At 41.2% G+C, this 24,684-nt stretch overlaps 1 protein-coding gene across 15 annotated transcripts in view; it reads right to left on the bottom strand.

Annotated features, from left to right (window-relative positions):
* Positions 1-1,348: 1,348 nt before the first annotated feature.
* The window catches only part of LOC146675136 (receptor-type tyrosine-protein phosphatase delta-like), a 419,238-nt gene continuing 395,902 nt past the window's right edge, over positions 1,349-24,684 (bottom strand). For 9 of the 15 annotated variants that reach the window (XM_085400208.1, XM_085400212.1, XM_085400217.1 and 6 more), the window contains 13 exons: positions 24,320-24,361; positions 23,641-23,738; positions 20,828-20,951; positions 17,529-17,704; positions 15,758-15,877; positions 15,103-15,257; positions 8,377-8,662; positions 7,252-7,430; positions 6,998-7,124; positions 6,365-6,490; positions 5,267-5,421; positions 4,905-5,040; positions 1,349-4,502 (listed from right to left, as the gene is read on the bottom strand). In XM_085400208.1, the coding sequence (XP_085256334.1) occupies positions 4,434-4,502; positions 4,905-5,040; positions 5,267-5,421; positions 6,365-6,490; positions 6,998-7,124; positions 7,252-7,430; positions 8,377-8,662; positions 15,103-15,257; positions 15,758-15,877; positions 17,529-17,704; positions 20,828-20,951; positions 23,641-23,738; positions 24,320-24,361 (1,793 nt within the window). In that variant the 3' untranslated portion in view covers positions 1,349-4,433. The remainder of the gene's footprint in view (positions 4,503-4,904; positions 5,041-5,266; positions 5,422-6,364; positions 6,491-6,997; positions 7,125-7,251; positions 7,431-8,376; positions 8,663-15,102; positions 15,258-15,757; positions 15,878-17,528; positions 17,705-20,827; positions 20,952-23,640; positions 23,739-24,319; positions 24,362-24,684) is intronic. The other 6 variants (XM_085400214.1, XM_085400216.1, XM_085400218.1 and 3 more) reach the window with 1 other exon arrangement.

The raw sequence follows: 24,684 nt of genomic DNA, 5'->3' as shown, positions 1-24,684 counted from the left end.
CCTATGATTTGGCGATTGTGGGAAGGAAAAACTCCTTTTCAACAGGAAGAAACTTGCAGCAACCAAGATTGTTGCACAGGAGGAAACATGTCACCAAACAACTGGTAGGTCTAAATTGGTTCGACTGCATTCATTCTCCGACAGATTGGTGAAGGTTTGCAACTAATTGCTCTGTACTTACAAGCTTATTGCACACAGTAAGCGTAATTTTGATTGTACCTTGTTTTCCCCAGTGTGACTGCAGCATTAGGTAGCCAGGGTCTCATACATCACCAATCTAAAATAGCAATCTTGTCTCTCCTCTGCTCACCGTTTCACCACGTGTGCCACCTTTGCTCCCACTCCTCTCCGTGTGTCACAGTGAAACAAACACACACAGAGCAGAGATGCTTCGTTTAGCTTTTGTACACAAGCCACTGTGGAGCTTTTGATGTATCCCATGACTTGCTTGATCTATCAGAACAGCACTCTGTATGTACTATGGGACTTGCAGATTTTCAGAATAGCGAAACATACACCTGGATAGTGTGGACCAGTGTGGATCTCCCTCTATGCAAGCAAGGAGCAGAAGGATGAAGCAAGGATTAATTTGTATTTTCATGGATATATGGACGCTAAATGAGCCAAAGGTAAAAACCATTTAAACATTTAAAGGGATTATAACCTAATAAGAAAAAACCCTAGTAAATATGTAAATTTGATGAAGAGGAAAGTGTTTTTTAGACATTTAATCAATGCCATAATAGACTTTAAGTTCACAGACACTTAAACAATAGATTAAATGCATAAACTTGGAGCAAAAACCTCAACGTAGCAACAGGGAGCTGCATTTTTATTTAAATGACCGAATTGAGGTTTTAATTCTGAGTAATAGTACCATTCCACCATGTTACTAGGGTGAACAAAGTCTGCGTTAAAAAACAAAGCAGCTTCGAAAACATCGCACTTCATTCGTCAAAGGTTCCCCCGATGATTCATTGTGGCTGACATCAGTGACAGAAAAACCAGAGCGATGGAAATCTATTCAAATGTGGTGAGGCTCAATTTCCCCTTTCATGAGAGAACTGTGGATAATATGTTGGACCCAGACCAGTAGGGGGTAAAATAGCTTCATCAGTCTTTTCAAGTCAAAGTGAGGTGGAGGGAAACAAGTGAAACGCCGATGCATAACACTGACATTTTTTAATAGAATTCATTTATAACAAATGGAACTCGTGTCAGCAAAGAACTGGTTTTCGTACAGACTTCTTCCGCCACCAATGTAACCTAAGTAAGAAAATAAAAAGCACTCCTTTCATTCAGAGAAAGAAACATTTTACGCTAACAACTAATCAGAGGTAATTGTATGATCTTTTTAACAAGCCATTTTTTTCTTCTTTTTTTTTACAATTTCATTATTTAATTTTCAGTCTATGCATCCAGACGAGAGATAGATAGAGAGAGCAGAGAACACAACGTTTATTTCTGTTAATGACACTCCAAGCTTGAATGGCAAAGCCACGAGAACAGATGGTCGGGGGGGGGACAGATTGTTCTGAAGTCATCTGCTGGAGTAACCATGGCATCAGAATGGATGCTCTTTTTGCCACAAACTTTTTTTTTTTGTCTTTTTCAAGAGTTGATACCATTTTGTGTTATTTACATACACACAAAGTGAACGTTTAAGGAGATTTTTTTTTCTTTTTATAGATGGGTTCAAGTAATATATTATTGGGTTTAGAATCAATAGGGCAGTGCATAGTACAAAGATAGAGAAAGTGCAAGTCTTCCTACCAGGCCAGCTTTGGCCGTTCTGCAACGTTTAACCATGCATATGAAAAACAAAAGAAAACAAATCGATAAAAAAAAAGGGGGGGGGGAAAACACAACGTGTTCTGAGATTAACATAATGTAACATTAGCCACCATGAGGTTAAATAATAGCACTTTTATATCTCAAAACTATGACAAAAGTAATCAGTTAAGCAGACACAAATATAACACATAGCTGCTTCAGTTAACAAGGGAAAGAAAGCACCTGGAATGCACATCCACAAAGCCATCAGAGAGGGTACTGAGAAGTTATAGATGCTGCTCCACATGAAGACTGAAACATAACCCAGCTAAACCCCCTGTCTCGAACTGCTATGCCAGAAAAAAGAAAAGAAAAAGGGGGCTTGAAACACCGTTTAGGATTGTCAGGATAACATAAATGATGTTTTGTTTGCAGTTTGTATTTCTCTACATATAAAGTAAAAACCTAAGGCATGAAGAAGAAACGCTTCGGTGACGACCTGTGCACTTGGCTTTTATTTGGCCTGATCGTTTTTTATTTAAAATCTAAACAATGTTGGGAAATGTGACTGTAAATGGTAAAGAATCGGTTAACCTTAGGTTGGGCCTTAAGACATGATGGATATTATCCTGTTTAGTTCTGACACCAGTCTCATCCCTGTTTAAAACCTGTCTGGTAATTGTTCGCAATGTTGCCCGTTTTCTATAAAGGCCAGTAGGCCAGTATACATGTTTTCCTCTAATTCGCTAATTCGCTTCACAGCCACAATAAGGCCACTGAAAATGACACGTATGACCTTTGAAACGTTCTTATTTGCATATATATAATCTCATCATGTGACAAATGAATACTAAAGGTAAATAAACTGTACATTTACACTAAATGCCTCGATTACTCAAAGGATACATTGACATGTTAAATGAAACATTATAAAAACAGGCATAAATATAAGGCACTCTAAATGCAAAATGAAAGAAATGTCCTTACCACCGAACGCTTCGAAGAACCACAACAAAGTGACGTCTTTGTACCTTGCCCTATTGCGTGGAACGTGAGTGCGGCTGCGCGACCCCTCTGTCTCTGAATACAAAGTGTACGAGAGCTCGGAAAAAAACACCGGGGCATTCCCACTCCCACGCCTCGCTCGCGGGGGGAAACGACAATGTCAATGAGTGAACAACATATCCACGTAAAACCCCTATCTAAACACACACATATTTATTGCACAAGAAAAGATGCACTGAATCAGAATACAGTTTTGTCCTACTGATGTGCATTCCAGTGAAAAATCTCTTCATTTCCCCCACAGCACACAAACTCTCAATTTAAAAGATTTCATAGATGATCCATATTTCATTTACATTTTCACTCATAAATTATGTACTTTATCAATATATTTAGAATGTTATTTACTTTAATATATATATCTATAATAGATATTTATATATCTCACATATTTGACAATCTATACCATATATTTATATAGTCGTGTATGTCATCGAATTCATCAGGTTCTCTCTTATCATTGGAACATGGAAGAACTAAGATAATCGGTAGCAGCAACTTCATACTTTGCTCATCCCTGTTGATTCCACAAAGCCCCAGTTTATCTCATGGGAGTAATTAAGTTACCATGTAGGTGATCATGGACAGAAAAAACAAAACCAACAGAGGAAAAGAATCAATTGTTTTAGAAAAAAACAACAGAAAAATCAAGACCAAAAAATAACTCTTTAACAAAGTTACATTTTGGTTGTGTGAATTCTGTTCTGTGCACTAAGTGCAACAAAATGCGCGGGGGTAAAAAGAAAAAGCAAAGAGACCCTCTGCAAAACAGCACATACTGTACGTTAGAACAGTTCTACAGCTTTGAGAAAAAAATAATGAACCTTTACGTAAATACATTTTATCACTTTTTCCCCAAGCGATAAATTTGTGTAAAAAAAGGAAATTCACACAGTTCAAAAAAAGCACATCAGCTGTATAATAAAGTACTAAAAAACTAAATCAATAATTTGTATTTATTTCATAGATCATTTACCCTCTTCCCCAAAATTTAGATGATGAACATTGTGACAGAAAACGGGGCTATTTATTCATTGTTACTTTAAGTCTGTCCTGCTCTTGTGGACCAAGCATTGTCTTCTTTTGTGATGGGTTGTCTGTGTGTACTTGATTGTGAAACAGATTTTTTTCTTCTTTACAATGTGCATTCAGTTTTTTTTCCCTCCCCCGCAATACTGTGTTCTTCCGATGCCTCTCGTAATGGTTCATAATCACTGATGCATTTCTGACGATGTCATTATTGTTCATTTACTTTTTTGTTGTGTTGGTTTCGTTCAGTTTTATGAGCCCCAAAATGAATCCTTGAAGCAAGAGAAAAGGTAATTCCGTGTAATGCTTCAACAGTCAGGATTCCCTCACTCTGAGTCAAGGCGAGGTTTTTATCGGGGTTGGGGAAATACTTGGTCCTCCTGGGAATCATTTTTTTTTTCTTTTTGTTTTTTGACAAGTCATGTCGCACATCCAACATGTAATGAGTTGTTAGCAAGGAGTTAAGGAGTACTTTCTCAAGCAGGACTTTATGGCTCAGAAGAGAGGCTCACTGGGTTTTCTTTTTCCAAAGGGCCCTCTGCTTTTATCTTCCAATACTGGGTCTTTTACGTTGCATAGTGATCAAAGCTTCCCAAGTACTCCAAGCCAGCTCTGTAGCAGAACTGGTATTGATCCTGGAAACAAAGAAGAAAAGATGGTTACATAGAATCATGTTCGCTACATTTTCCATTCCAGCCAACCAAGAAATTGTCTGTACTGTAGATACAATTCATTTTTTCCCAAAAATAAACACAAACTACATTCTCAAAGCTTGAAATTTGAAATGGAGAAGTGGAGAACTGGCAAAACTACTTTAATTCCACTACTAAATTAATCATAGTCGCTTTAGTTCATCTGTTTGGCTAAAGAGGCTGCTTGGAATCTATCCAGACCTTTCAGGCAATTGGAGCTAACTATCAAATTAGTAACATAGTAGCTAGTTACAGTCAAACACCTATAGTACAGTATGTAGGTTGGGCTTTTCCTAGAGTGTGAAAGTACACCAATAACAAAGGATGGGGTTGGAGACAGCTCACCTCTGTCTGCACCATAGCTGGTCTTTGCGTCCGTAACATTTTCACTGTCTGAAAGATGTCTACTACTCCCTCATATCTCATTCGTTCCAAGACGATGCTGAGGGTGATGAAAACTCCGGTTCTACCGACGCCCGCGCTGTGGAAAAAAGATCAAGATGGCAAAGAGGTCAATGCTCCTGGCCAGAACCTTAATGAACCTACAAGTAGTGTTTTTTTTTTTCTCCCTGAATGGAAATTGCTAATTTCATCATAATTTATCCCCTAATGTGAATATGTTCTTGCATGTTTTTCTTTTTTTTTTTACATTTTATTTGCCTTCTGAAAAGACAAAGATGGTTTGGTGCATTATCCTGGTCACTTACCTACAGTGGACCGAGATAGGGCCATCTTGGCCGAACTGCTCTTTTGTTTTATGTACTTGGCCGATGAAATCAATGAACCCCTCTCCTGATTTTGGCACTCCTTGTTCAGGCCAGTCTGTGAACTGAAACTGCCTTACTGTCCGTGACTGGCCATCCTGCGAGAGAAATAATGTAGAAAAATGGTCATGACAATGAGAATTGAAGCTAGGAATGTAGCTGAAGGTATTTTGCAGGTAGCCCAGTTCATTCCATGATCGTTACAGTGCAATCGTGAAATCTTGAAGAAAGGCGGTTGCGCAGATGCCAAGAGTAAAGCATCAGAGAAAACGTTTTGTTATTAAACAAGACTGTAATTTTACCTGAATGTATTTAACATGAACACTAAAGATGCTAATTCCTTTGATGTGCTACCCTTGACAGGGTGCTTGGAGAATCGACTTTGAGGATGTGCATTACTTAAGTGATGTTGTATCCCCTTGATAAGGAAAGCAATCCCATTGACGAGACAGTGTAACATACTCTGCAAAGAAGGGAGTCTGTGCCATTTATCTGTGTAAGCCTTTGATGGAATTAAAAACTCTGGCAGCTCAGTGCTGCCGGCACCACATTTGTTTTTTTTTAAACACATTGACATGTGTCATAATTTCCATATATTTATATTTCTTCACATGTTACACTTAAGGCCATAATGGTGTTGTAAACAAATATTTGATACAATGCCAAAATTGGAGCAAATTACTGCTGCTGCAGAAAAAAAATCGAGTTAATTACAGTTCATCATCCAGCGTGTTCAACCCCATTAGTCAAATCTCCTTTCTTGGTAAATAAAATCATGTGATTAACAAATGGCATTATGGGATTTGAGACATTAAAATAACCTATTGTGTGCTCGAACGCTCACTTGGTTCTTTCTAAATTGTCTACACCTGCACCTCTCTGTAATCCACTCAGTGTCCTCCATGACCCTTGGGTAGGTCACAACCCAGACGTGGAGAAACAATAGCACTAGTCTAAACTGTAAACAGCACTGATCTGAAGCAATACATTCCCACAACCTTTGATCTTTAAACCATGTTTTATGAAACAGTGTCTGCTTACCCTGGCATCAGTCACTTTGAACTCTCTCAGGATATACTGGGGCATGTTATACTCGGCCATGGGGTCCACCACAAAGTACTGGTATCTGGCCGACCTTTCTGCTGGCCAGTACTGGTGGCACTTTTCCTGTGGGAAGTGAAAAATAGAATACCACAGTGAGCCACAACATTCTCTTCACAGACTAGCTTCATTGTGTTCGTTCCCAGAAATGTCTGTCTTTCAATTCACACTGTATCTGCTCTTTCAAAGCTTTTCTTCCCAGTTCCTGAATCTAAGTATAGCTGTTTTCACACATGCACTGCAGCCCTGAACTTTTTCTAGACTTCTTTAACCCGGCGGAGCTGCACGTGAGGACAAGATGCAGTCGGACCAGAAAATAACCTGTCTTTAACCTGCCGTCTCCCTAGCACCAAGTCTATATAATGTCTGTTTGTGTCAATATGAGAATGGCACAGGTAACAGCTGGGTCAGCACTGCTTGCCCCTACGTCTCAGCTGCTACGTTCTCTAAACTTAAACCAAACAGAGTATTTCCTAGAGGAAAGCACTGCTAAAGTGGACTATACAGCTTATTGTATTTCATTTCTTTCAAAGATTGCCAGAAGAAAAGAATAGCAAAACAGTGTTTCCGTACCCTGCCCATTTCTCTAAGCTTGGTTAGCATTACAACAATAGTAGAGTTATGCTCCCAGAGCATCCTCCAAAAGTCCTCCGTGGTCTCTGCCAGTGGTCCCTGTGTTGCAATGTAGGCTTTCTGTTGCCTGCGGAAATGAATCACATGACAAAGGGGGGAAATAATCAACGTGGACGCATATCTGAATGTTACACGGAACTACGTTTGCACTGACGTGAAGCCTTGTGTTGATTCACTTTCATTTTAGCGCTTACCTGTACCCATCAATGAAACTGGCATTGATGTAGTCAGAGCCCTCAACTCCTCGAATGGGCTGTAGACACACTCGTGTGGACTCGTATGGCATTATGTTAACAAGGCGGTTCTTGAACTTGTTGCAGGGGAGATTGGCACTGATGAATCGTGATGTATGGGCTTTAGTGTTAGCTAAACGCTGCAGGGGAAAAAAGGAGGAAAAAAAAGAGATACCCTTGAGTGTATGGGTATCAGGTAAGAACAATGGCATTCAGATGTTTCTGTATTTCCCCGGTGACAGATTGTGTTTGACAACAAAGGTATGTTGCGAGCGATAAAGATCTGAGCAGTCTAGCGAATTGCACACCTTGAAAGCGGTGAAAAAGAATCAAAAGTATAATATGCTGCACACAGCTGGGTCATGTAACCATAAAGTATGGAAATGGCATCAAAGTGATTATTATCACAGCTTGCCCTTTGCCCATGTTATGATGAAAAGACAGGGAAATGGATACACCAGGAAGATTTAAGTAGTCAGAAGAGCAGTGTAATCTGACCTGTTTACAATCTCTTGGTTGAATCAGCATCCATCAAAGAGAATGAAAGTAGGCGCGTGACAAGCAAGGCAATAGCATATATACAGCAACGCTGGTGGAGCCTTTCATTGTAAATGCAGAGTATATTGCTCAAGTTCTTCTGGCAACTGCTCTGTGGTGGGGAAAACCTGTGTTTGCCGTTTTCATGTAAACCAAGACCCCTGTTTTTGAAGGAAATGGAGCTATGGAAGGGGGAGCCAGAAAGGGGGGAAATTTATCCTATGTTATGTTACACAAGTGAGTCAACTAACTGGAATAGAGAGGAAACCACAGGCCCCTTGCTGTCTAGTGGGGCCTAATAGTGGCTGGAAAATAGTTTGGGAGTTGTATTGAGAATGGGAAAAAAATTACAATGACTCCTTGGTGTGAAGTGGGGTACGGGATGCCAGTGGGGTGCAGGTAAATTCTAAATACTTTCAAATAACTTCATCAGGTGTGGTTTGAAAATGTAATATACGATAAAACCGTCTTTAGCATTATTTCTCTTAATCAGCCCTTGACCCAAGCCGTTTTGCTCAGTGCTTATCCTTTGGTAAAGAGTTAAGATACCTTGAACTCAAGTTCCATGCCGGTGACATTCTCTCCACCCTCTATCTGGGTCAGTTTCTGGATGTAGGCGTATAGGTTTCTGGCGGGCACTTCGGTGGTGCCGCAGTTGACGGCCTCCTGGAGCGCGTCATGTATGAAGACATACTGGTCCTCTGTCTGCACCATGTAGTTGCGCTGGGCACGCATTAGCGTGACGTGCCCGTAGATATCCACGGTCTTCTCGTGCTTGATACGTTCAAGCATGGCATCAATCACGATGAAGCAACCTGTGCGTCCCACGCCGGCACTGGAGCCACAAAGGAGACAGAGATGGAAGGATGGAAGATGGTTATTCATTTATGAAATAAGGCTTTAGACTTTATTCAGATGAGTTTTATGGCAAACTCCCACCAGGGTCTATAACGTCATGTTTTTATGACTTATATCATGCTGATGTTGGCATCACAAGCTTTTTATAAAACCGGGATAAAGCCACCATGACATCACCCACTGGTCTGCGGACTGGTTTTGAAACCTAGAAACATTTTGGCTGTCACCAGTTAGTTGTTAGAAACCATATGCCACGAGTCATGGGTTGATATGACTGACACACTCATTAGTGACACAAGCGCCTTGTCAATTACAAGATCTCCCCACCGCTAAATTATACTCTGGCTCATCACTTTTGAGACCAAATGTTTTTAAGCTAACATCATGCAGTACTAAATGACACTTGAAACCAGAAACTGAGACCACAATTTCATCAAGCGCTTACAAAGTTATTAAGCTGACTGATATTGTTTTTTTTAGCCCGATATTGGCCGATACTTTTTTGTTTTAGTAGTTATTTATTTGTTTGTTTATGCTCTGCTAAGATCGCCTAGTTGTTGTGTCTGTGGCGTTCCAAAAACAAGCGCTGCCAAGTAAGAAATTGCATAGTGCCCTCTGGTGGAAAAACTGTGCAATGTCAACACTCATATTACGTTAGAGGAGTGTTTTTCTCCATGTCTACTTTAGTTTAGTTTTACTTAGTTAGCCTAGTTTTCATTTATCGGCTGTTATAAATGTCGATATTGACAGATTAGAAAATAGCTATTATTGGCTGGTAACACCAACTTGCTGAGTATTAAAGTGAGAAGCCAGGTGAATTTTTATCTAATGAGGCATTTGCAACTGGATTTAGAAAGAATGCAGGTTTAAGTCATTTTGATCTGCATCAGCCCAGTGGAAGGAGAAGTGTCTTGTCCAAACAAGGACAGGGAGCTTGAATAAGTTCCCTTCTTCCGGTGATAAAGCCAAAAGGTAAACTCTCTTTGCCAAGTTTTCCACTGTAGGATGGACCATTTGGCTTGGAGTGTAATTAAATCTGAAGTGGCACTATGTGGAGAAGAGGGCCCGGTACTCACAGCCTTGAGCGAGCTCAACACTGGCTTTGCAATCCAGTCCTCCTTTGGACCCCACCTGCACTCTTCAACCTATCGGGACTAATAACTTACGCAACATCAACATTTAACCTTCATCTCGCAAATGAGAAAAGTGCCACTAGAACAAATGTGAACACAAATGTGGCTCCGGAGTCGCAAATTTGAGGTGAACATTTTTTATTAATGTGCCGGGCAACTTCTGAGAAGTGCAGCTGACTACAATTAATGCCATTAGATTAGTACTGTGCACCTAAATGGAATAAGAGCTTTAGAAGAGGCACTGAAAGCCAGGTCTCCTCATTAAGATTCACACAGGTACATTTGTGCATTAGTGAGCAAAATGCACACGTGGAAAAAAAGACATCCTGCCAAAAACAAAAATGTTTTACTGTTTCACTTTGACCTCTCCTTGCAGGCCAGCTTGAGACACGCTCTATAGATGTAGCGCGTTGGCAGTCTGCTGACGAATGCTCACCCCTGCACATTACATGTTTTAATATTGCATGGTTCAGCACAAAGATGTTTTCTGATGACAATTTATTTACCGCGGGGCGACGGGGTGGTGTTAAATCTTGTTCGTTAACTCTCCTCCCACCTCCCGCAAAGCTCGGCATTGACGAGACAAGTCCTTGCACTTGGCACTCCAAAGTAAATAGGTTATTCAATTCATTAAGCTGACATGCCTACGAGGTGTGAACCATGCTCTTGTGCCTCCTCCTGATGAAGCATTTGTTTTTCATTTGCTCTGAGGAACAGAGAAAGGCTTGAGAAGGAAAACTCAAGAGGGAGTAAAGTCAGTCCCCGGGGGCCAAGTCTCGTTAATGTGCCATGCTGCACTGGAACTGTGCTGCAAATGGAATAAAGACACGTATGGGAGTCATTGGCTTTAACAAATGATCTGATGATCACTTTCAAAATGGCTGACATTGGCTGAATGAGACTGAACTTTTTATTTCTTTCCTGACAAAACTCTTCACACCTTTAGGGCGGAAGGGAAAAAGAGTCAGTATGAGTGAGTGTGAGAGAGAATTGGGCTGCAAAGAAATGTGAAATGTGTCTCAGGGTTATTTGAAGAATGAATCACTTCCAGGTCTGAGAACACCTCAGCTCCTGGCCGTGGGATATAGAAACAAGTCGAGATTTTTCCCTCTACCCCAGCTGTTTCCAATCTGAAGGCATTTTACAGTGTAGACTTGAATGTGGGAGAGTGATGACCTGCAAGAGAGTAAGTGACAGAGTGACAGCAGAGAGCTAGAGAGAAGGAGACGGAGGACGACGGGGAGCGCAAGGGCGATGAGAGCGAAGGCAGACTTGTTTTAGCTAGAGATTCTCCTCGTTTGTCTCATAAGCATCTGGGATTGCTATTAATTAAAAAAACAAGCAATGCTAGGAAAGTGTAATATTTCTTTATTGACAGGTGTGTGTGTGTGTATTCAGGGTGGGGTGAGACGGTGCAGAAAGCTGTCAGTACATTTGGCAGTTGAAGGAGAGCTGGCGTACTGACTGCACTAATGACCTGACACTGCCTTTTCAACCAGTCAAAACCAGCTGCTCTGGACGTCGATACACATTAAGTGTCAGACTAATATGCTTTCCAGGAGTTTAGGGAATAAGGGATGGGAAAGAAAGTTCAGCGTGAAATACAGCTGCAACGAGTCCTGTGAAGATAAAGCGTGAGCAGCAGTGAAAGCAATTACATATGTATTGTTAAAAAATCTCTGGCTGTCAGCTAACCTGTCACCGTTCTGCTACTCTGCCTATAAAACATGCACACATAAAGCGCAGCTCACCAGGACCGCTGCACTGCTGTTAATGGGGTCGATAATCATTTCAGTCGCGTGCGTGCGCGAATACTTGGAAATGTGGAAAGTAAATCAAAAAGAAAAAGAAAACGCGTTGCTTACTTGGGGAGTATGGAAGGTTGGTCTTTTAAACCCAACCCACTGGCTAGTGTTGACTGTCCATTGGCTTGGCTATAATCCAAACCATTTGTATAACTGTACTGGAATCACTGGGAGACTCAGCTATAGCTTGAAGGAAAAGAGAGGACAAAGAAGCAACGTAGCTTAACCTAACAGCACCACTGACATTTCATTATGTCTTCAGTCTTTAACACTGGCTTCTCTATCATCAAAGAATTACTAGCTTTAAAAACCAGTACTGGTATTAGAGTATGACTCCGACCAGATGTGGTGTGGAGGAAAAGCACTGCCACACTGAGCGTTATAAGTCTCTGACCACGTGAATGCCACTGGGTGCAGTTAGGTGTGGACTGTTTTGTTTTCGCCACGCCCTGCAGCTGTAACACCTCGTCACAACTGCACAGACTGTGGTCACCACTAGTAAGCAACGCTGACAAAGTTGGTTGCCTGGTTTTTTACTATGAAAACTAGAAGCTTTTCAAGGCAAGCCTCAGACTTGTGCTCGATACAGCAATTGCAGTTTGTTATATGGCCACTTGAGGCTTGCCCTAAAAATCAGCCATTTATTATTGACCCCACAGATGTTGTAAAACATGGATGTAGCCACTAAGCGACCTCTGCAAACAGTATCCTTCTGATTTGATGGCCTCATTCATTCCATTTGGGTCATACTGAATCAAAAATAAAGTCTGTTTGGCAAATCTTGGTCATACCATGTTTCAAAATAGGGGAATTGGCTGTGGTATGTAAAAGCACCCTCATTGGCTAACGACTTGTCAATCACAAGCCATTAAGCAATAAGTGTGTTGTTTCACAGACAGACCCAACATCACTTATCACATCTGGGGGGTTTTGCAACAAAGATGGCTGTGGAACAACTCAAGGCTTCAAAACTGGAAAGCAGTGGGAGACTTCATGGTAGCTATGTCCACCTTTTAAACTTCTGAAATTACTTTAAAATTAGTTTGAATATATATACAGTTGCTTATTTATATAAATTACTATGAAATTTATAAAAATTAATCTGTCCATTGAACTTTTTTTGTGATTTTCTCCCTTCTATGGAGCTAAAAGAGGCCACCCAAACACATGAAATATCAATGGAAAGCCCGGGATGTTCTCTATTTAGGACATCAAGACTTTGTGTGGTAGCTCAAATAAGTCAAAAGATACAGACCATAAACAAATGCCCATTACAAAGGACATAAATGAATAGGCTGGTCCTCAGGAGGATATTTATATCACACATTGGCCTTAAAATTTTGCATATGAGCGGGTAGCATTAGCGATTTATAGCCAACAGCCTGTGTTGTTTCCGGTTTTTGAATAAAGCTTTCTTGGAAATGCATCACTTTCTCTTGTATTTTGATTAGAGTGAAGTTTTAAGATTGGATGGACCCCATGGGGTTCTCTGGTTTTTGGGTGGGCCGCAGTACTCTGACACATGGTAAAAAAAAGAGGATTGAAATGGTTTGGCTGTTACTTGTAACTGTGAGTTGTTCTTACAGTTTTCCTTCTGAGTCACTGGGAGAGGCCAGAGATCACTGTGACATTTAATCATGTCCTTTTGACCTCTTCTGAAACCTCACAATGCCTGACTAGCCCTTTAGCTACAAGAGCAAAACAGCCCCTGACCTGTGGGTTACTGAAAACAGCAGGACCTAGGAAAGCAAGAGGCACGCTATAATGTCCCCGGAAGAAAATTCCTCTAGTCTTACCTTTTGACAAGTGTTCACTTGGCAGTGGAAAACAGATGAATGTATTTTGATTGATACTCTTAAATACTCCTGCGGGGGACGCATTAGCCACCCACTAAACCCATATTAATGATGTTTCATAAGCAAGCGCGACAAAAAAAAAGTGCTCCCTGTAGTGGACATTTCTTAGCCTAACTGCTTTATACAACAGAGGTATAGCTTACGAGCATGAATGCATTTCGCAGCGTCTGTATGGATTCATCTAGAATCCGAGAATGTGAGCGACAGGAGGAGAGAGAAACGTGCTTCTAATTAGCGACTCGTGAGGGAGGAAATCCTGTGCAGTTGATTTTTAAAAGTTCTAAACCCTCTCATTTAAGCTCCTATTCATTCCCTTACACAAAAATAAATAAAAAAAATCAAAAGACCTTGATTGCTTGTTTTTTATGCCTTTATGGTCTTTACATAAGGCGCCTGAGCACATGCAAGCTGATTTTTTTTTTTGGGTGCACCAACTAATCAGTCGACTGCTCCGTAGACTGCACCACGCTGTCAGATGTGGATTTTTTTTTATTATTTTGGCCTCTTTTCATGTGCGTAAACAGCTTCAGGAAAACAAAAACCTGCACAAACTAAAGGAGAAAATATATATATTTTTTAAGTATATCTGCTAAACTGCTTTTTTTCTTTTTTAGTGAGTGAAAAAATGTATTGGAAGTAAGTAAATATAAAAGATAGCTCTATTTAAAACTGTAAAACAGAAAGTTAGCTTTATAGGATTTGAAGCTGGGGCATGACTGTATCTGATAGGGTGCCAGAGGAATTAAAAACTCCCATCTGCACAGTGACATTAATTCCTGCATTCTGCTTCACTGTAAAAAAAAAAGAAAAAAGTCAGGGTTTTCAATTGGAAGCGATTCGCCAACTAGCACTAATTAACTTCAGCATGTGGTAATTCTAATTCTTCAGTAATCCCCCTACCCTTTTTGTCGCTTTCTGACAAAAGTTTGTATCTGTTACACTCGCTATCGCTGCTTCTTAATTTCGACTCCCCCCCTCCTCCTTCTGTCACTTTTCTTTTTCTTCTTCTGTGCAGCGCCTCTGATGACTTCCTGAGTTAAGGGAAGCCAGAAGTCTGTGTTATAGCTTTGTGCTCTCTGCTGGGAGTCTGGCCTCTTATGTCGCCGAGGGAAGTGAAGTTGGCATGAAAGTTATTTGTTTCAGATGCAATAACCCAGGGGATGAGCCAAGGACTTGTGGGCTGCAGATGCGCGACATGTTAGCGGTGTAGTGAGGAAGACGACAGGTCTGCGTGTAGCTTTGTGTCACCGCGTGGGAGGAGATGTTTAAGTTTGCTGAGGGCAATGACACCAGTACACTTTGTTCTGCGATGTTGAAAACACCTTCTGATTTAAAGTGCTTTCTGTGAAAGCTGGTGGGCTGGATTATTTTCTTTATTTTTGGTTTTTCAGATGGGAGGAACAACAGTTTACATCCTATCAAACAGTCGTCCTTTCACTGATAGTTCATGTCTAATTTCTCTTTCAAGTGTTAGTCCAAAAAGAACTCAAACGTACACCTCTAAATAACCAAGAATATGTTGTGTTTTTGCCATATGTATTCATATATTCATTACAGCAAATGGAGAGAAGAAAATCAATTTCATGCTTCAGGATGTTTTTGCGAAGCCGTGTTGTTTTTTACCTGCAGTGTACCACCATGGGCCCTGCATCTGGAGGATTGCAGGCTTTCACCCGTCTCAGGAAGGCCAGGAATGGAGTGGGGTGCTCGGGTACCCCGTGGTCTGGCCAGGCCGTGAACTGGAACTGCCTCACCTCCCTCTTCTCACTGGAGCCATTCTGAATGTTAACACGGAGAAAAGCTCAGTGACCGAACACAGCTTACATCAAATGATTTGACCTGCAGATGCTGCGAGGTAGAGCTGCGCAATACTGCAAATCCTGGTATCGATCTGATACCAAGTAAAAATAGGGCCAGTATTGCAGACATCAATGTTAATAGCAATACTCATACTTTTAAGTTACAAAGGCAGCTTATGTAGAGCAGTGTGTCATGACATATGAGATGACACCTTTCAGCTTTTCATGTATTTTAAAACTGTGTTTTTTAGCCCTGGAATGTAAATGTGCCGGTCTCTAAAGCACTTTGGGTCAGCGTCTGTTGTTTAATTGTGTTATAGGCTATAAATAAAATAAGGAATTTAGAGGACAGAAACAAAGTATCGATCCTGTTACACTAGTATCGATCTGACACCAACATCGATGCTATATTTGCATAGATCTTCCCTCTACTGTGAGGTTTAAAGTGCTACTACACAGCATACAACAGAAATACTCACTTTAAAGAGTGCAAACGTCCTGACACAGTATGTGGCCAGCTCTACCGTGTCCAGCAGGGTCACTTGGATTAGACCGTATGTCTCTGTCCCTCTTGTAGGCCAGTACTGGTCACACTTTACCTGTAGTGGAGAGAAATATCGCATTAGGCGAGGAGTCAATAAAACCTTTATGTATTTGGTGTTTGTTCACAAAGCATGAAGGCTCTTTACAGCAATTCTCTGGATCTCAGTTACACACTCAGTACAAGTGCACCAAGTCAAATAAAGGCCAAATTCCCTTTATTCTTGCTGACTAGGTTTGATTTTCTAATCAATGAAATAGCTTGAGATATTTGTAGTGAACCAACAGGGCTATTAATTGTCCTGACGTACTCCATAATTACAAAGGTAAGCACGGTGTCCACTCATATTATCGTCTCAGCTTTATTGCTATTTGAGTGTACTCTTGTTTCACAGTAAACGGCCAATAAAACATTGTATTGCAATACTGCTTAGCTGACAAAGAGAAGAACTATTGGCTTTGGGGAAAGGAAAAGCTGGGTTCCAGTGCAACTGTTTTTCTTCAGATTGCCCCCTAGCACTGATGTGGTTTTCGGACACATGCTTCACCAACATATCCTGCTGTAGGATTCTCTGCCACTGATTAATATTACAATTGAACAGCACTCTGGAATAATCAGGTTTTTAACCAGCCGCTAATTCAATTTCCCAAGCATCTGTTATAACATTAACACAAAGCGCAATGAAGTGTCTGTGACACCGGGAGTAATGTAATGATTCATAATATTGTTTACTTGCAAATAGTCGAGCTTTAGATATGCAAAACATACAAAGGCAGCATGAGTGAATGATTTGACTGATTAATATGAAAGACGCGCACTTTTAGCAGCAACAAAAGAACAATATTTGCAACAAATGTCAAACAATATAGGCAGATTTGAGGGTGGGGGTGGTCTCCCAGAAAACAGCATAGTAATGTGCTTACATAGCACTGCTTCTATAGGCCAATGCAGACACCTGGGCTCTTATTTGCTTTGCAGATTGTGTGAATGCTCAGTGAAACCCGCTCTCTCGATTGAGTCCACACTCCTGTTAACACTAGACCGGGCTCTTAAAAAGAGGCATAGAAGTGTGAAGGTCAGTAGCTGATGGAGTCCAAGGAAGCTTTCATATGCTCAGTCGAATATGGCAAGACGTTTGGGGTAGGGGGAGGGGGGATAATAGCTTTTGACTGTGTCAACCTTAAAGAACTAGTGTGTACTGCGGGGAGATGTGGCTTTACAGTCTGTCTTTTTTTTTTTTTACCACGGATTGTAATCCGGCGCCTTAAGCAGTATGAGGCCGATGAAGTAAGTCTGGATACTAATCAGTCAGGACTGTAAGACAAGAGTGTGTGTGGATCGAGGATATCAGTGGGTAACAGAATGCTGCTTGGCTGCTTCTTGTAGTGAATAAATACATAAAAACTGTCCCAGAGGAGACAGGACAGTGTCCCAATTAACATTATCCCTGCCAGTGATGAAATATTCCTGCAATCAGGGATTCCAGTGCATCAGTGGTTACAATCTAACAGTGAGCTGCTTCTTTTTATATATGTGGAGCTAAAATATTCTGGGAAGCCTTAAATGATTGATGATTCATGAGTCACTAGCAAAACAATTCTCTGGTGGGAAAAATGTTAAACGGTGTCACAAAAAAAGTTTATAGATGCTGATGAAAGAATATCGGCGAACTCTAGCACGGGCTTTAAAAATGATTCTTAAAGCTTTACCCTGGACCGCTCTTCTAGTTTGGTCATCATGACGATGGTGGCACTCCTCTGCTCCCAGAGCATCCTCCAGAAGTCCCCAAACGTCTCGGGTAAAGAACCCTGGGTGGCGATGTAGGCGTTCTGCTTCCTGTAGCCATCGATGTAGTTGGAATTAATGTAGTCGCTGCCAGGGATACCTGTACAAAAAGTTTACAGTGGGTGAAAATGGATTAAAATTTCAACTTTTGTTTTGTTTGTCAAGCTCGATGTGAGGCAGACCTTAAATGTCACACAACAGTGGCATTTGTGGCTAGGTAAATTGGTCCAGGCCTTTATTATCCCTACAGTTTATTGGAGGTAATTCTCCCCCACCGTGTGTTCGCACAATGCCACGTTATCGTCCGTGGGTCCCAAATTTATGCCAGTAAAGCCACTGTTGTTTTGTATTAAAAAAAGAAAAGCACAGCAGTCAGTTTTGGAACCAGTGTTACAGCCCAAAAGGATTTGTATTTGCTATCAACAACACATTTAAATCAACAGCTCCACCCCCTCACCCACCCCTCACCCCCATATGTGCAACTGAGTTACAGATAAAGCTCGGTCCCTAGAAGTCTATCACCTCACACGGAGAAAAACAAACCAACAAAAAACTCGCAAAACAATTTCCCCCCACCGCTCCTCACTCCTCCTTTCCTTTGCTTATATTAAATGAAAGGCACAGCAGCCTTTTCCAATCCAGGGGAAAGAGACAGAGCTGACAGCTAGTCAATGCTTTAGGACTGGCAGTTTAGGGGCTTCGTGCACACATGGTCGACCAAGATAAGTCTCATCTGCATGGGCGCCACGTCTCAGAGAATCCCCTCACTCCAACCGCTTCCTCTCTCCCCCCCATCTCTCTCAGACTCCCTTTTACTCCCAGGTAACTTATTCAACAGAAAAAAAGGGAACGAAAATGGAATATGAACACATTCAAAAACCCACACACATTATTTTTATTTATTCTTTCCCCAAAACTGTCCACCGCCCGCTCATTTTGCTGTTGAAGCTGTCCACGCAGCCAGGCGGTTGTGCATTTCTGTGATGGACAAGGGATAAGTACAATTAAGCCCAGTGTGTATTCAATTTGAAAAAAAAGGGGGGGGGGGAGAAAAAGCAAAAAAGGAGACATCACTGTGGTTTAATGAGAATGAAGCAAGTTGTTTAATGCACATTTGCAAATGGATTTTGCCTTTGTGCTTTCTGTCAGTCAGGATTTGTCTAAATTCGACCATTTTCTCTGTAAATAGTAAGAAATAAACATTGCCACGGTGTTGTTCCGGCACTCAGTCGTCGGGGAAAGGCAAAGTAATCTCAGAGAGCTTTTAAAGTACAACACTGTAATTACTGTATTAATGAGGAATAGTCACTACCAGTCGTGGTATAGTCAAGTTCAAACAGGTTAACGCGTATAACGTTTCCGTTAAATTTCGATTCCCGAGCTCGCTTATTATAGAACGTGTGCGTCCGGAGAAGTTTTCTCGTGAGAGTTCCACTTTATTTTCTTAATAAACGACCTCTTTGTCGGTCAGGCGGCGACGAAATCAAGAGCAGAGTATTTTTATTACTTGCGACAGCTTCCGCGCTTGAAATAGATCAATGGAAAAACTAGCGAGCTCATTCATAACTTTGCTGTTGCGAAATAACAGAGCTGATGGGAAATGGAGCGCAGATCTTTTAGTTAGTCTGTTATATTTTTTTTTAAATTAACTTTCCAATTTTACATTTTTATTCAGTTACATGTACGAATACCTGACACGAAGTCACGCAGATGTCTTGTCACCGGTGCCTCCTCGCAGTGGCTGCACTGACAAATATGATCAAACTCACTAAAAGACTTAAATTAAAGGTAATTCCTGTAGTTCATCTATATATTTTAAAAATATGGTTTCACGAGCACGCAATGACACTACTATGGAGTAAACGCGACTTTCGGGTTTGATCTAAAACTTTTCTAAAACGCTAAAGTGAAAGGAAGAAAAAGTTTTAGGTTCCAGTTTAATCTTGCGAGTGTATGCTATGTACGGTCAGGCGAACGGTCAAGAGTCAGCGAAAGTGGAGCAAATTCAGCAACGTCACCGCAATTAAAGGGCCGCCTGTTTGCCAAAGATTCGGTTGATCCGTCCCCCCACATCAGTGAATTCCGTCTTCAGACTCTGATGTGAAATCCCAAATCCCTTTCATTCAAAGAACTCAATCAAAGTAAACAATAGACACATTGCTTGCCGAAAGGCTTTGTTTAAGCTTTAGCAAGAATAGAGGAAGTCCCTGATGTCCCCCTGGCTGAGAACTACTCACTTTCCGCAGCACAAAGTCTCCAATGTGGTTGTACAGATGTGTTTATACGTCTGGCTAATGGAGCTCCATCAGTGCTCAAGCTGTGTGCTGTTTCTGAGAGACTTGCGAAAAGAAGTGTGGGTGTGGGGGGCTCTATAAGGCTGTTTCTATCTGTTGTTGTCACATTATCCATTTACTAATTTGTTTATTTGCCTTCGCCCCCCCCCGAGAGCAGTTCAGTGGAAATGCTTAATTAATAGCTGTATGTGAAGTTGTGTTTAATCCAATAAAGTGGTGAAGGAGTCGGCACTTAACTGTCCATTTCAAAATGTGCTTTCATTCATTAGAAACTCGTGAGCAACGCGTCTTTAATGTAGTGAGCAGCGTACTGGTGGGGTTCAAATCGAGCCTGTAATGGGCTCAAGTTCGACTCTGAAAGTACAAAACCATGAATGAGTCCTTTCTGTATAACTCTGCACTAAATCAGCACCAGCAAGCTTGTGGGTTGTTGTGAGTTTGTCGAGTTCGACTAGGTTAAAAAAGGCACAAAAAAAGTCACGCTTGTGTGTGTATGCTGGATTCAGCGTGCAAATTCTGCTTAAAAACAGGCCTCGGCTTAATGCAAAATGTAACCCTGAAGTGTAATAAAGCAGCAAAGAAACAAATGCCGGTGAAACACACTTGTATCCCTAACTGTGGGTCATTGTTTAGTTTCATTTGAATGCTTGCTTCAGCATTTTAAGACAGAAGTGCCTTTTTTTTTCTCTTTCTTTCTTTCTTTCTTCTTTCTTTCTTTCTTTCTTTCTTTCTCCCGAGGCCATTTTTTTCCCTTTTCTTTGCAAGCACCCGGGGTATCAAAACAAATAAGCAGGCTGCCATGCTCGTGAAGGAATATAATTTAAAAGTACAGTCTGGTTGCACTCCCGAGGTCCCAAAGATGAGGCTGCACCGGCTATCTGCAGAATCGATACAGCAGTTAGGAGCGAGGATGTAGGTGGGCGACATACCGTCAATAGCTGAGAGCAAGACCCTGGAGTGGTCGTAGGCTATCACGTTGGCATATCTGTTCTTTGGTTTGTTGACCTCTAGGTTGGAGTGCTCCCATGTGAACTGCTGGCCAGGGTCGATGGACTGTAAGAGAGAAGATATTTGTTTTGTGACTGCAGTGAAACTATTTGGCTCCGTTTGGCACGTAAAACAAGATTGAATTTCACTCTTTGGCGATTCCTAGCGCGTGTTGTCAGAATGCCCACTGAAAAATGCATTTCACCTCACAACGAGTGAAAATGAAAATCATATCTATTACATTATGCGGGTGTTTAAATAAACCGCTTTAAGAGTGTGCCTGGGGCTCGAGGTCACGTCTGGTGCTGTTGTTAGACCGGGGATGCTGAAAGGTTGAAGGGTACTGTTTTAACATCATGTGTGTGGAACACGGACTTTATTCCAGTGCGTACAGTACAACACCCGCTCTGCATACACAAAGATGTGAAGTTGTTGAGTCCATAGATCAGTCTTACCCACACATTTAATCTCCCATACTTGATTTGGGTACTACTATCCAATAGCCTTTTTAGAAAGTGGGGTGTCTACACACACTGGACACAAAGTTCACTCTTTTGCTGTGCAAATGTTAAAACAGAAATGTGGGAAAACTATTTGAACTGTGTTGTTTTTGGCATGAAATAACCTCTAGATATAAAAGATTAGATTAACAAAATAATGCATTCTGAATTGGTCACAGAGGAAATTGCTTGTGTTCACATCAGCTTTTCTTATTTGATTAGCAGGATTTTATGGCTCATAGTAGAGCGCTACACTCGAGACTAGTTCAGTTTTGATATCCAGGCCCTCCTTCAGATTTGTTAAGCAGGGCTTGATAACGGTCCCCTGTTGCAGAGAAATGAACTATAAAATGTAATATGACAAAGGGAAAACATAAAGACATGATAGATAGAGTTTCATTTCGCATTAACAGGAAAATATTGTTCCTGTGCTATTAATGATTTTTGTTTTTTTTGAGTTAATCTCCAATGAAGGCGACGATAGACCAAGTGCAAAATAGCAAAATATGAGAATGATCGTACTTTTTTGATCAATAAGATCAAAATCTGGCATTTTGGTGCAATTTATTGCTCATAGTTTCTTTATCTTTAACAAGTATAAACATATAAGCAGTTTAGGGTTAAACAAATATTACAGAGGTGTGTATGATTAACTTGGTGTTTTACATTTAAGCCCAATGGGAATTTATTTTAAGACCGAGTTCTTTGTCTGCAGAAATCACCTAAGCATAAATATGTGGGAGACAAACCGCAGGCTTAGCCTGATATTTTATCAAAATATGTTGAAACAGTGGGCTGCAACATTGCTCATAATAGGAATCTTTATTTCATTGTGCTCGCAAAATTGCTTTCCACTGCTCTCGAGTAAGCACTATGAAATTGGAATTCAATGTACTTAAGCTGCAATAATGATTGGGCAGCTTGGCAGGCACCCATGCAGTGACCTCATAGATTTTGGAGTTGTTGAAGGACCTGCAGAGAGAAATTGGCAGGGAAAAGGTGACCGTTCATATCTCGTACAGAAAGCACCTCTTGCTTGCATGTATTTTGAGGTACCATGAGTGTTCTGCCAGTGTAATTTCATCTACATGGCAATACGCAGGTAACAATTACAACTGCCTGAATACAGTCAGCAGGTAAGGGAACCCGAAGGCCTGATTGCATGACACTTGTTCATTAATGCACTTTTATCCTGATGATTGTCATGGTCAGTATGCATAGGTGACAGTAGTTAATGTTTAGATGGGAGTGTTTTCCATAGCATTGATACATGCACACATACAAGGAGACACACAGCTATGGCTTCTATTAACATGTTCTTATCATTAACTTTGTTTAGGCATCTCTCTGCAAATACGTTCATTGTTATGTACTTAATTGTGGCCTGCTATGCTCCACAGTCTGACTCCAACTACAACGTATAAACTGCAGCCAGCGATGGTAGCCCATGCTGCTCTGTAACCTCGGTGATCTTGGTGGAGTCGCACATGAGCCAGTTTTCCATGACTCCATGTTCTGGTGAGAGTAGCTCTGCAGCTCACAGCAGAGCAGAGCAGAGCCAGCGCTGCTAGCTGCAGTCCAAAACAGTGGAGTTGGAGTTTGTCTGACTGAGGATGATGAAATCTGATGAGTCAGCTGAAGACTAGAGACACCCCTTCAGCCCTGTTCATTATAAATTAATATTGGGTGACAAAATGAGCCACCAAACACAGGATATCATTTATCTATCTATCTATTTTCCCACCCACTTAGATACTGGAAGCACCAACAGCATAATTTTTAATGACGAGAGTTCACCTTTAAATCATAAAATGATATATGTTGTGGCTGCCGCCGTGACATTTTAGTCATGTAGGCTTACTTTATAGCATACACTTGTCAAAGCGGAAAAAAGCACAGGTGTTACTAATGAAATTAATAACCCATTCAGCTGCCTCGGGAAGCAATGTCACTGAGCCAGCAGGCACAATAGCAGGGTCCTGGAACTAGAAATGGAATGTGCCATTATTAGTGTTATTAATTATACCTGTGTTGACATGTCAAACAGCCTAAAGCCTTAGTTTGGTGATGAAAGTAGTTGCCAACACCCCTACCGGCAAGCCAGCCACCAAACACATGCAGCTAAATATCATTAATTTAATATTAATTAAGTAAATTTATGTGATTTGGCCAACACTCCCCCAAAAAGTTGCCGTTTAAGCAGCTGACTCACACTCACAGAGCTCAATCAACATTAGGAATTTTCCGACACTCACCTCGTACTCCTGTGAAAACTTGAGGTTATCGTTGGCTTTCAGGCGCTCCAGATGATCCGCTAATTCCATGACAGGGATTGGAGGGTGGCTGGCCATACCTGCCAATCACATTGGACCCAAGGTCAGTCCCCAAGTCTTTTGAGAGGGCATCACCCAAGCACAAGCAAATGGTGAATCATTAGATAAGCGGCATGTGGTTACAACAGGGAAAATGGAAGAGCGGATCGTTGTTAGGCTAGTTTGTTCACTCAAAGCAGTGACCATGCTGGTAAAGAGAATATGGGCACAGAAGCCAATGAGGAGTCACCGAGCACACTTTGCCCCCACTGGGACCTCTCCCTACTGAGAGAGAAGAACGTTATTCACGCTGCAGTGGACAGTTAGCATGACATTAAAGCACAGACACGAACGAACATCCCAAAACAAACAGAACGAAACAAAACGAAAAGACATTCAATGTTAGGCCAGATGTTGACGTCTGCTTTGAGTGATGACATGGTTTCAAGGCTGTCATTTCAAACTCCGCCTCCTGTGATGATATAGCGTTAACATAAGATGGATTAGATGGGGATGGAGATACAAGGCTTGGCAGAAAAAAAAAGAAAAGAAAGGAGTTAAAGCTGAAAAAAAAGTATTCCAAAAACAAGTCGTGTCAAATGTGTAATCGAGACCAACTAACTTGACAAATGGAGGTTACTGGGGTGACTGGGCGCACCTGAACCTGTGGAGGAAACGGCGGTGGAATTAAATATATTGCAGACGTCAGAGCAATGTGATGACTATTGTCTTTACAAAGAGAAGGTAGAAATTGAAATGTGACAAGAGGGAGCTGCATGATTATGTGTTTTCTAAATGGGACATTCATTAGTAACATACAAATCACCATGCCAGAAGCTTTGCTATGCCACCATGCTTATTTCATGGAAATAAGAAAGCATACGAGGAACAGAATCGCAAATCACTGCGACCGCTTTATTTGCCACTGTTTTTACACTTGACCGCCGGCATTGTAATGTATCAGCTGATTCTCGATCCTCCCTCAAA

This window comes from Rhamphochromis longiceps, linkage group LG3 (assembly GCF_057381845.1).
Source record: "Rhamphochromis longiceps isolate RC_006_pf linkage group LG3, R_longiceps_female_GT1.1, whole genome shotgun sequence".
In the NCBI taxonomy this organism is placed as follows: Eukaryota; Metazoa; Chordata; class Actinopteri; order Cichliformes; family Cichlidae; genus Rhamphochromis; species Rhamphochromis longiceps.
This window is presented reverse-complemented; position numbering and strand designations above follow the sequence as displayed.